General features: G+C 39.6%; 1 protein-coding gene across 1 annotated transcript in view; it reads left to right on the plus strand.

Annotated features, from left to right (window-relative positions):
* The window catches only part of gtpbp2b (GTP binding protein 2b), a 30,324-nt gene extending 23,682 nt beyond the window's left edge, over window positions 1-6,642 (plus strand). Inside the window, exons 10-12 of the mRNA XM_026172014.2 lie at window positions 139-310; window positions 2,514-2,678; window positions 2,757-6,642. Of these exons, the coding sequence (XP_026027799.2) occupies window positions 139-310; window positions 2,514-2,678; window positions 2,757-2,945 (526 nt within the window). The 3' untranslated portion in view covers window positions 2,946-6,642. The remainder of the gene's footprint in view (window positions 1-138; window positions 311-2,513; window positions 2,679-2,756) is intronic.
* The last annotated feature ends 5,090 nt before the right edge of the window (window positions 6,643-11,732 follow it).

Here is an 11,732-nt window from a genome sequence, read left to right on the forward strand (position 1 = left end):
ATAGAATCTTTGATAATATATCGCAGCTTTTCATTTTACGGGTCCTTGGTTGGACACAGAGCAGGTCTTTGTAATCATGGAAAGTGCCGTGCATTACACTAAGAACAGTTTGTGTTTGTGTGACGGTCTGTGTTTCAGTGGAATGTGTAGGGAGGGTGAGAGGCTGGTGGTGGGTCCAACTGATGAGGGCCGTTTTCTGCGTCTGAAGGTGGGCAGTATCCAGAGGAACCGCTCTGCCTGCAGAGTGCTGAGGGCTGGACAGGCTGCAACGCTGGCTTTGGGAAACTTTGACCGTTCACTATTGCGCAAGGTTAGAGGCCACCTAAAGACATGAAAGGATGTAGGAGATGATTTAAAGGGGGATTCAGGTTTTTTTTTTAAATGTAACTTGCACAAATTCATACATCTCTGTGTGTGTATATTGCATATTTTGTTTGCTCTCTTTTATTTATACTGGAAGTTACTTTGCAGTTCCTTTGAGAATTTGGAAAACACAGAGGGAAGGATCGCAGTCGACCTTCATGGTCGCAGTTTTTCAAATTTATTAATGGTGTTTAATTTCTCTGCGAAACACAGACCAGACTCATGCTAAAAATACAGAGTATTCTGTTATTAGTTCAGGATCTTTACCTTACAATATAAAGAGGTAACTTGAAGCAACGGTTGTTTTGAATTGTCCCCCAATGTGTTGAGGAAAGGATCTCTATAATTGGCAAGGACAGACGACAACCCAAAATGTTCTAACGTACATGCAAGAATTGTCTAGGAAGTAAAAACTCTGCAAACCCTACATACAAAGTGTCTCAATCAATTTATCTTTCCTTGATATAGTGACTTCTTCTGTGACTCTAAAACTCAACAACTTCACTCAGTTTAAATTTGCACAGTGTACCTTTGTAGGTCATCTCCTCATGCACCTCTGGACTGCTGTCAGTACAGCTGCTGTTATCAGATTACTATGGGCTCTAACTGTGGCCATAAATATTTTGTACTTGTAAATCAGACTGCGTAGTTGTAACTCTGTGCTCAAGTTCCCTCGCTTGTGTGTGAGTTTCAACTTAAAAGTGCAAATTTTGACCAGAAATTTCTTCCTTTCAGCTTTAACTTGTAATTATTTTTTACAAACACAAATCTTTTTTACGCACACTGAAATTCTTATCTATGGATGCACAAACATAACATGTTCAGATTTTTTGGGTTACAACGTTACAAAACAAAAAAATCTTTCTGACCGTAATTTGAGCCCTCAGATTACTTCCTGGTAATCCAAACAGAAATTCACATTTTTGGTCTCTGCACATTTTTAAGGTCATTGGTGAAACTGCAGACACCACAAGTGGTGAGAACACAAGTTCAGAGAGATGATGTAGCTTTGTATTGTATTTTTTTTTCAGAGAAAATTTGTCCATATAATTAAAAGAAAAACAACAAAGACAAAACTCACAAGACTATTGAATTTCTTGACTCGCTCAAATGACACATAAATTGGCACATATAGTTCCTGAGTAAGGCATGAAAAGGTGGGATGTTGCTCATGAAAAACATTTGACTTGCAGGTGTCCAAATTGGTCTAAGGAAAATTCTAAATGCATCCTGAAAAGCCACTTGCAGTTTGGCTTTGGTTATGGCTTTACTATAATTACACCATAAATGACCCGTATTTTTTTTTAAAGTACAATAGGCTTAAAAAGTGCCAGATGTATGTGCCAAGATATTAGCTTGCTCGTACACCTTCACAGCACTGTCTTTTCACATCATCATCATCATTACAAAGATCACTTGTTAAGATATGACCCAAGTTTTATACGTTGTTCCCCACATCCAGTACTTGGTTGCTAAATGAAAAGATGGAAAATTTACCTTGTCATCCTCCTTAGTTGTAACAATCACAATAACATGCTTTTTAGGGTTAAAAGCAATATCATACCGGGCACTATAACTAGCACAAACTAAGTAACTACTGCAAACCAGGACTGTAGGGAGACAAAATGACCAAATCATCATGGAGGTTACCCACCATACACCCAGTCTTACATTCATTTAACTTGACAGAAAGATCATCAATATTCAAACTGAATACAACAGGAGACAATATTGCACTTAACTTGCATAGTTTGATGTGAGGAAAGTGTATTGTCTTTCCATCGAATGTTTTTATGCTAAATTGCTGATACATTTGTTTTTGACAACTTGTATATGTTGATGGATGTGAACCCAGCGTTGCTCTTCAAATACCAACCTGTGTATTAGAAGGTGGGCATATTATTTATCCAAAAATGAAACATTTCTCTTGTGAGCTTGAACTTATGGATGATAGAAGCTAGTTTTGGATTCTACCACCTGGAAATGTCTGAGAGTGTGCACAACCAAGTTGTAGGAAAATTTCAATTTATTCGTAACAAGTTGCGCACTAATGGATAAAGGACTGCTTTTTGATACCTGTAAGACCTGCAAATATTCTACAACTGCTGATAACAACCTGTGGTTACATCAGTGTGTTATTGGTGTTACAGGGCATGGTGATGGTCAGTCCCAAGATGAACCCAACCATCTGCTGTCAGTTTGAAGCTGCCATTGTCCTGCTCTTCCATGCCAAGACTTTCCGTCGGGGGTCACAGGTCACCATACACGTTGGTAATGTCAGGCAGACTGCCACTGTGGAGTGCCTTCATGGAAAGGTTTGAAATTACATAATACATGATTATTTTTCAAGCTTCTATGTAACCACATCATGTAACCTTGGATTTCTGCTGCAGGATGAGCTGCGTACTGGCGAGAGAGCTGTTGTTCGTTTCCGCTTTATCAAACACCCCGAGTACTTGCGCCTGGGCGCTAAGCTTCTCTTCAGGGAGGGCGTCACCAAAGGCATCGGCCATGTCACCTGCCTGCTGCCCCCTTCTCAGAATCACAACCAGAACCACGACCAGAACCTGCAGAATTATTAAAAATTGCTCCTTCATCAAACAGACAGATGTTGAGGCAGTGAGAATGATGACTGCTTGGGGAACATAGGTCTCTGATCAAATTTAGCCATGCACATCATGTTGGAGTCCCACCTGTTTTGGATCTATGTTTCTGTCCTCATCCGTTCCTGCGGTGATGTCAGAAAGGCTGTTTTCCAGCAAACATTCATATCTTGAGTTAAAGCTGGATGACCATTAAGTGGACTTAAGCCTGAAGATTAATTTGAAGTTTTGCCACAGATTGATTAAAAGGTTCCTTTTTATCATTGGAAGATAGCAGGAGTATTTTAAAAGCATGAATAGTGCTTACTCATTGCTGATGTGGAGTGAAGGTGTAATTCTGTTTCTCTTGATGTGCACGACGGATTGACCTCGCTCTTCGTACTGTCTCAGAGACATGTTTGCACGCTTAAACTCATCAAGAAATTTGGTGAGGGAAGATTATATTTAGCACATACTTTATTTTCATTAGTCTTAGGTGGATTCCTTTCTAAGGAGTCTGCTTATGATGCCAAACATTTTAGACCCTTGCCGTGGTTTTTTCGCGGTCTAGCCATTGACTGGGGTATTTTTCACAAAGCATTGGATGAGTCAGGCGCCATTATCTGACAACATTGGTGGGCAAACTATTAATTTGTGATTTCAAATTATCACCAGAAGTGTGTAACTTCATTAGCAACATCCTCCCGAAATGTGCCAACAACATTGAGAGTAACATCCTCCTCTCTGACCCTTAATGCTCGCTGGTCGCTATGATAATGCGTAAATATTTCCAAATAAGACACACAACTACAACAAGGGAAAAGACCCAGTTAACTGAGTTAATGATAGAAAACCCTGAAAACCATCAATTTCACACCCGAGCCTCAACTCTCGCGGTACGAAATGACTCAGGCTGTTTTCCAACAAACATTTGTGTCTTAACTTAAGCTGGATGACCATAGTGGACTTAAGCCTGAAGATTAATTTGAAGTTTTGCCACAGATTGGGGGTTGCAGACTGCTGGACTAATTATTGCAATGACTGATCTATATGTACTGAATGGTTGACTAAGGCTACATTCACACTGCAGGTCTTAATGCTAAATTCCAATTTTTTGATCAAATTCGACTCTTTTTTTTGTCTGGTTGCTCACACTACAAATAAAATGCAACAGCAAATGCGCTCTAGTGTTCACGGCATGCACAAAAGAAGACGCAAAAGAAGACGTCACACACAACACGCTCTGCTTATAGAAGTAAAAATGGCTGCTACAGAGCTAGTAGGTGTTGTTTCAGCAGTCTATCAATTTCTGCACAGTCATAACCGACATAATTTTGAAAAATTATTAGGAAAAGAACGACACTGAGAAAAAAAGAGAGCCCGTGCTTTAACAATGGCCTTGTTTGGACCAGTGGCTCCATGCAGAGGTATATATGGCCACGGAGTCGTTTAGCTTGTTTGAATTGTCTCCCCATATGCTAATCAAGTCCAAAACCTCAGTTTCTGTGATCGGATATGGGTCGCATAGGGTCAGAAAAGTCGGATTTGATGCATTTTCGCCTGCAGTGTGAACGTAGCCTAAGATGTTTTGATGATTTGGTCTTTTGATTTGAGATCACATTGTACTAGTTTGTGTTCAGAACTGTAAAAACATACTTCATGCTAATACTTATTTCTGCAGGACGACCAGGTGATTTCATTACAGTTATTTTTTGAGGATGATTTACTTTCTGAATGTTGGATGAAATATATATTTTCGTCCGGAGTTAAGCTGTTAGTTAAATGCATCATAAGTCACTGTGTTCCAGGAGTGTGACAGGTTCCTTTTCCCTCAAGAAGGTGAAAAAAATTTGTAGAAGAAACTGGTATTAAATTCTTAACCATCAAATCCTGTACATTCAGTATCTGCATTTACGAATGGCAGAAATATTTGCTACTAGGTTTCCAGTTTGTTCCAACTCTCCATTCATATTTGTTGGCTGTATTAGAAGTTTGTACATTTTAGAAGCCAGGCAGCTTTTGCAGCTAAACCTAACCTGCATGCCCTTTGAGTGATTAAAAAACAATCGCACATTTCAAGTATAACACACATGTGGTGGAGTGTTTATGCAGGTAAACTTCATTTTTCTGGGGTTCTGTGCAATTGTAAAGCTAAATATTGAATGTACTTTCCTTGATCCTGTGTAGCATTTCAATCTTATTGCTGTTTAATGGAGTGATGGTTGATTTCGCACTTTGTATTTTGATTCTGCATGTTGGAGACTACCAGTTCTGCAGTACAGTGTAACGTGGAGGTGGTACTGAAAGGTGTGACATGCTAAAGCTGAACATTTAAATGTTATGGGGTGAATTTATTAGTTTTTACTGACCGTCCCTTTTAGTGAGAAATAAAAAAGTAACAGTAAGAAATGCAAATTCTGCTTTCATCAATTTGCAACTTTAACACAGAGGATGTTTGTTTTAGACATCGTACTATGAAAAATGGTTTTGTTCTCCATCTTCTCAGCTTTTCTGAGTTATGGCTGTCAGTCTGTCCGTTTTAAAAAAAATCTTCCATAACATTTCCATATCATGGTAGTCTTTTGCATTTGTTTCCTCCATCCTGGCACTGAAGCACCGCAGCAATTTCCTAATGTTGTAAACCTCAACATCTGGCAATAAACCCATTCTGATTCTGATTCTGATTCTGATCCGGACTTGGGAACTTCTAATCCTGGGGTCTTTATCATCAAAAGAGCCATTTTGCCCCCTCATCTGCCCAAAAAAAAATAGTCAGGAGCCGCAAAAAATAACAGAACTTGTAAACTTTTAAGTTTTTATCTTTTTTTTTAAATTAAAAACTAAATAAAACAACAGAAGTGCAGTGTGCATTTGTAGGCCTGCTTTGACATATCTTAAACTGAACTGTAGGCCTATGTAAGTTCTTCCTATATTTGTGTAAAAGTAAAATAAAAACCAACCCACTTTAATATAAATAAAACAATAAATAAAACATTTAGCTGCAACTTAGCAGCTTTAAAAAGAAAATTAGGAGCGTCTTTGACAGCGTCGTCAAGAGTTCGTCTTGTAATCAGAAGGTTGCCGGTTCGAGCCCCGGCTCTGACAGTCTCGGCCATTGTGTCCTTTGGCAAGAAACTTCACCCGCTGCCTACTGGTGGTGGTCAGAGGGCCTGGTGGCGTCAATGTCCGGCAGCCTCGCCTCTGTCAGTGCGCCCCAGGGCGGCGGTGGCTACAATGTAGCTGCCATCACCAGTGTGTGAATGTGTGTGTGAATGGGTGGATGACTGAATGTGTAAAGCGCTTTGGGGTCCTTAGGGACTAGTAACTACTCCACTTATACAATCCCAACAGAGCACTTAGATCATCCAATCACAGGCTCCTAGCACAACCTCGAATGAAGTCGAGAGGAGACCGGGCCTTTGCCACCGTGGCACCCAGACTCTGGAATAACCTCCGTGTTCATATTCGTACTGCCGAGTCTATCCAGTCTTTTAAATCACGTCTTAAAACGTATCTTTTTACTTTGGCTTTTGATTCTAACTAGTTGGCTGTTCTAGCTTGTTGTGTTGTTGCCTATTGTTTGTTGCCCTGTTTTATTGTTTGTTTTAATTGTCTCATGCTTATACTGACTGTGAAGCACTATGGTCAACACTGTTGTTTTAATATGTGCTATATAAATAAATAAATTTTGATTTGATTTGATTTGATAGTAAGGCGCTAAACAAATACAGGCCATTTACAGAGTCCATGTCAGTGTTCTCTCATCCTCTTCGGGTTTTTTCTCAGCCAGCAGTCAGTGTTTTGAACTTATTTAAATCTTTATCCACTATGTTGGCCAGTTCAATTTCTAGATCAGGCTTGCTTGATGCAATGATGGCACGGTGGGAATAATCATAATTTTTTTGATTGTTCGCTTTTTTGAACTCTCTTAGGGAGGGGAAGTGAGAGAACGTACCTTTTTGTCCATCTCTTGCGAACACTGTCATCTTGCGCTCAAATGCCAAAACATTCTCCAGCGTCTGCAGGGCCGTGCTTCCCTTTACTTGGAGAGTTTTATTCAGCGTGTTCAAGTGACTTGTCATATCCACCATGAAGTAAAATTTACTCAGACAATCGAGGTCTTCCAGTTCAGGATAGCGGAAGCCTTCCAAGTTTTCACATGCTCTAGACATGTAGCGAAGCGTTTCAGCACCTCTCTCCTGGACAGCCACCAGACTTTGTTGTGCAGCAGGAGATCGGCGTTGTCGACTTCTTCTAACAATGAACAAAACTGTCGGTGGCTTAATCTGTTCGCAATTATCTTGATAACGAGGTTCATCACTTCAACACATTTGGGGTGAATGTTTCTGCGCACAGTGCTTCTTGGTGGAGGATGCAGTGAAACGCCATCAGCTATCGATCCAGTGACTTTTGAAGTAAATTCACCAAGCCTAATGTGCTCATCTCATACTGGGTGCCCCATCAGTAGACACTGACACCAGGTGAGTGGTGTTTTTTCCTTTAGCTTCTAGACAACTCACAACAGCCTCACAAATGTCCTGCCCTCGTGTTTGGCCCTTTAGCGGTATGAGTTCAATCAGTTCTTCCTGCGGCCCATAACAGTTGACATATCTGCATAACAGTACTGTCTGCTCAACATCGTTCACTTGACTCATCACAGGCAATTGAAAATGACTGAGCTGAATTGATGTCATCAATTTGCCTACTGCTGATGTTTTCTGCCATTTTAATGGTCCTGTCTCTGACGGTCTTTGCAGAAAGAGGCATTTCTCTAATTTTCGGAACAATTTCCTGCTTGTTTTTAAAGTCGGAGAATAGATGCTCTGATGTTTTATGAACGATTCTTTCATAAATTCTCCGTCTGTGAACGGCTTCCTCCTCTTTACAATCTTCAGGGATGCTACACAACTAGCAGTGCTAGTTGACTGTGGAGAGCTGATCCACTTCTTGAAAGATAGCTTGCTCTCTTCAGCTTTTCGTAACAGTTCTGTCTTCGGCTCCATCTTCAGTTGGGGATTTTTCAGCGAATCCTTAGTGCTCTAACACATATCCATGTGTTGGAATGGCCCAGTCAAAGTCCAGATCTAAATCCAATTGAGAATCTGTGGCAAGATCTGAAAACTGCTGTTCACAAACGCTGTCCATCTAATCTGACTGAGCTGGAGCTGTTTTGCAAAGAAGAATGAGCAAGAATTTCAGTCTGTAGATGTGCAAAGCTGGTAGAGACAGACCCTAAACAGCGGTCCCCAACCCCCGGGCCACGGACCAGTACCAGTCTTACAATCCCACACACTGAGGAGTGTTTTGGTTGATATCTCTTGATTTTCCCATGTCACAGAAACAGGCTCTGTGTTTTGCCTTATATGCATCCACAGCTGTGCCACCAATTTACTCACATGGACTCTACTAACCTATCAGAAGCTTCTTCAGCTCAGAATGGAATCTCTGGAGTTTTCTTATTAATTAACAATAAACTTAGTGTATATGTGCTCCTAAATTTGATCAAAGTGATAAAAAATAGAAGCTCTGTCTCTCTTTATTCTGACATTTAACTAATTCAAAAGATATTTCAATATTTATTTATCCAAAACAAAACAAGTTTACTCTAAATTGATGTTGTACAGTAAAAAAATGTTCTTGTGTTTTCCATAAAGTGTAAATATCTGGTTTCAACTGTGAATAAACTGCTGTGTATTGAAGTTCCTCTTGTTTTGCATAGAAATATACTGAACAACATACAAAGCATAATATATAAAATAACATCTACCAGAGTTTTTTCTTTGAAAGAAGCTCCTTATGTCCATTCTTGTATATCAGTGCATTACTGAAACTGATTTATTTAGCCGTGGAGGGAAACAACTGAAAATATGAAATAAACACATGTAAGCTAAGACTCTCTAAAGAAACAGCATTGCTGTTGTTCGGCTTTTCATTTCGCCATTTGTTGATTCACTCGAAGACCAAGTAACGTAATATGGGTCAAGTGATCAGTTTGATATCAATCTTTCGTGATGCACCGTCATATTTACATTATTTGTACAGTACGAATGATTTGCTTTGGTACCTGGTCGAACTTCAGTTCTGCCTGGCTGCGTTTCTCCAACAGCGCACTCGCAGGCAGCAGCTGCCCCGCCCCGCTTAGTGTCTGAGCTCGGATCATACCAATTTTTACAGTCGTAAATTCCCACAGTGTGCACTATGTGCTTCGAATATTGTGTGTAGTTTTTGTTTTATACAGTTGTCAGCCAGAAATCTAACTATGAAAAAATTACACTCCAAAAGACCCCGGGCTTCTGACAAAACAACCCGGGCTTAAGCCCAGTAAGCCACCCCCGCTCCGCCACTGGGTCAGATGGGTTAAAATTGCTAAATCTAGTGGCCACTGATCATCATTTAGTAATCAGATTACAGTAATGTGTTAGTGTAATCCGATTACTATTGCAAAAAAGGTCATTAGATTACTGTTACCTTCCCATGAGCATTACTAAAACCGTGATTTTTCTTTTGGCGAGAGTGTGTCATGACAATGACGTAAGCGAGTGAGACGTTTGTGGCAACAGCTGTGTGCAGATCAACAATGGAAAATATAATGAGTGTGGGAGAGCATATGAGCGTGCAGCGTTTGAAGCGTGGAACTACTGACCTTACTTTGAGTTTGATTCCGTAAAAAGTGACAAAAACATTCCGGTGTTCACTGCGTGGAAAGAAAACTTCTTTTTACAGCAAAAAATAACCCTAAACTTCCAGCGCCGAGTACACTGCCACAGGAACGTGAAATTCAGAGAAACTGGATTCTTCCACTGACATGACAGCTGCGACACACCTGCACCAGGGCAAACCTCCGGCTGCCCACTCCTGCTATACAGGTGAAAATAAAGCAACAAGACTGGTGAGTCTTTGATTTTATTTATTTTCTGCTGTGTTTTACGTCCATCTATTTGAAAGAGTGAGTGTAAACACAAAAAACTATTTAATTTTATATGCTGGAAAGTGCAGAAAATAGGTTTAAATGTTTGGTTAAACAAATTTCTTCCAGTCAGAGAATGTTGCACATAATTTAAGTTTTGCTTGATGCATAAAGTTAAAAGATTAAAACTAATAAAACAAGTTTTAAAAAAAGACTTTTTCATTTGATTACATTTTATATGGTGTTGGCCAGAGGGGCCGATGGTGCGATATGGCAGCCTGGCTTCTGTCAGTCTGCCCCAGGGCAGCTGTGGCTACAACCGTAGCTTGCCTCCACCAGTGTGTGAATGTGAGAGTGAATGAATAGTGGCATTGTAAAGTGCTTTGGGTGCCTTGAAAAGCGCTATATAAATCCAATCCATTATTATTATTATTATATGATGAATTGGGCTGACAGATCTATTACTTTATTACCTATTCAGGTTGTAAAATGTTTTTAAAAAGTAGCTAAGTAACTAATTACTTCAAAAATAAGTAATCAGTAAGTAATGGGATTACTTTGGGGAAGTATTCAGTAATTAGTTACTGATTACTTTTTTCAAGTAACTTGACTGACACTGATGTTTAGCTACACGGGAAAACTTAATCTCTGGACAGAGCTCTCGATATCTTTCCAGGAATTTCCCTCGACTAAGCCATCTCATGTCAGTGTGTAGCAACAACTAAGAATGGACCTCCAGTTGCGCACGAAATAGCCGTCTTTGAAGAGATCTGGTGCGATGGAACAGGCGAACTTTGTTGCCACATCCATTATCTCTTTCATGTTAAGCATTTTTGTGCATAATGTGTGTATTATGCAGTGATAATTGAGGAAGTCCGGGAAAGCATCGTCCTCCCTGCAACTGGCAATGAATCCATTTGAGCTATCATCGCAGGCCCTTTGTCTGTGGTGATGGACACCTATTTGTATACTGGGAGCTGGGTTTTCTCAATAAAGTTTCTGAAGAAAAATGTCCTCTCCTCACGTGTGTTCTTTCATGAGCAGTACTTTTAATAGCTCCTTTTTTGAAGCCATATCAGTTCGCAATATCCTTCCTTCTTACTTGGTCCAGAGCCCCCACTCATTTTTATATCCGTTTCTGAGTTTTGCAGCACTTGGCGTGCCTTTACGCGCATACGTTGTTACCAACGTGTCAGAAAAGGTCAGATATCAGACTGGCTGCCCTGTATGTAAATCAGGTGACAAATTTCACAGTGAGCATGGATAATAAATAGGCTGACATCTAATTTTTAATGCCATGCGATCTACCCACACTACCGTTGCGATCAACCGGTATATATATATATATATATATATATATATATATATATATATATATATATATATATATATTTACATTTCTTTGTGTCTGATGGTGTTGACAAAAACCTTGCACTTCCCCAGCAAAAACATAAATTAAAAAACACCTGGGAGATTGTACCAAAACATAGTCAGACAGCCAAAACTTTGTGTAACAATTATATGTAAATGTGTTTTTGAAAAATCAAAAAATAACTTTTTTACCTGTTTAGTCACTAATCTCAGGAATTGCTGAAATGCGAACTACCAAGAAAAAGAATTGCATTTTTTTAAATTAAAATTTAACCCTATTACAACTGTTGTGAAACTAATGCAGCATTTCATATAACACCATATCAACAGTCAAACATGGTGGTGGTAATGTGATGGTCTATGGCTGTTTTGCTGCTTGAAGACATGGACGACTATAATTTGGAACCATGAAATCTGAAATGTTTACGTGTGACAAATATGCAAAAAAGCTCCTGAGAAATCCACATGAGGTTAAATCCTTTTCACATTCAATGAAAGATTGAGAAACA

The sequence above is a fragment of the Astatotilapia calliptera genome, chromosome 6 (assembly GCF_964374335.1).
Source record: "Astatotilapia calliptera chromosome 6, fAstCal68.1, whole genome shotgun sequence".
NCBI lineage: Eukaryota > Metazoa > Chordata > Actinopteri > Cichliformes > Cichlidae > Astatotilapia > Astatotilapia calliptera.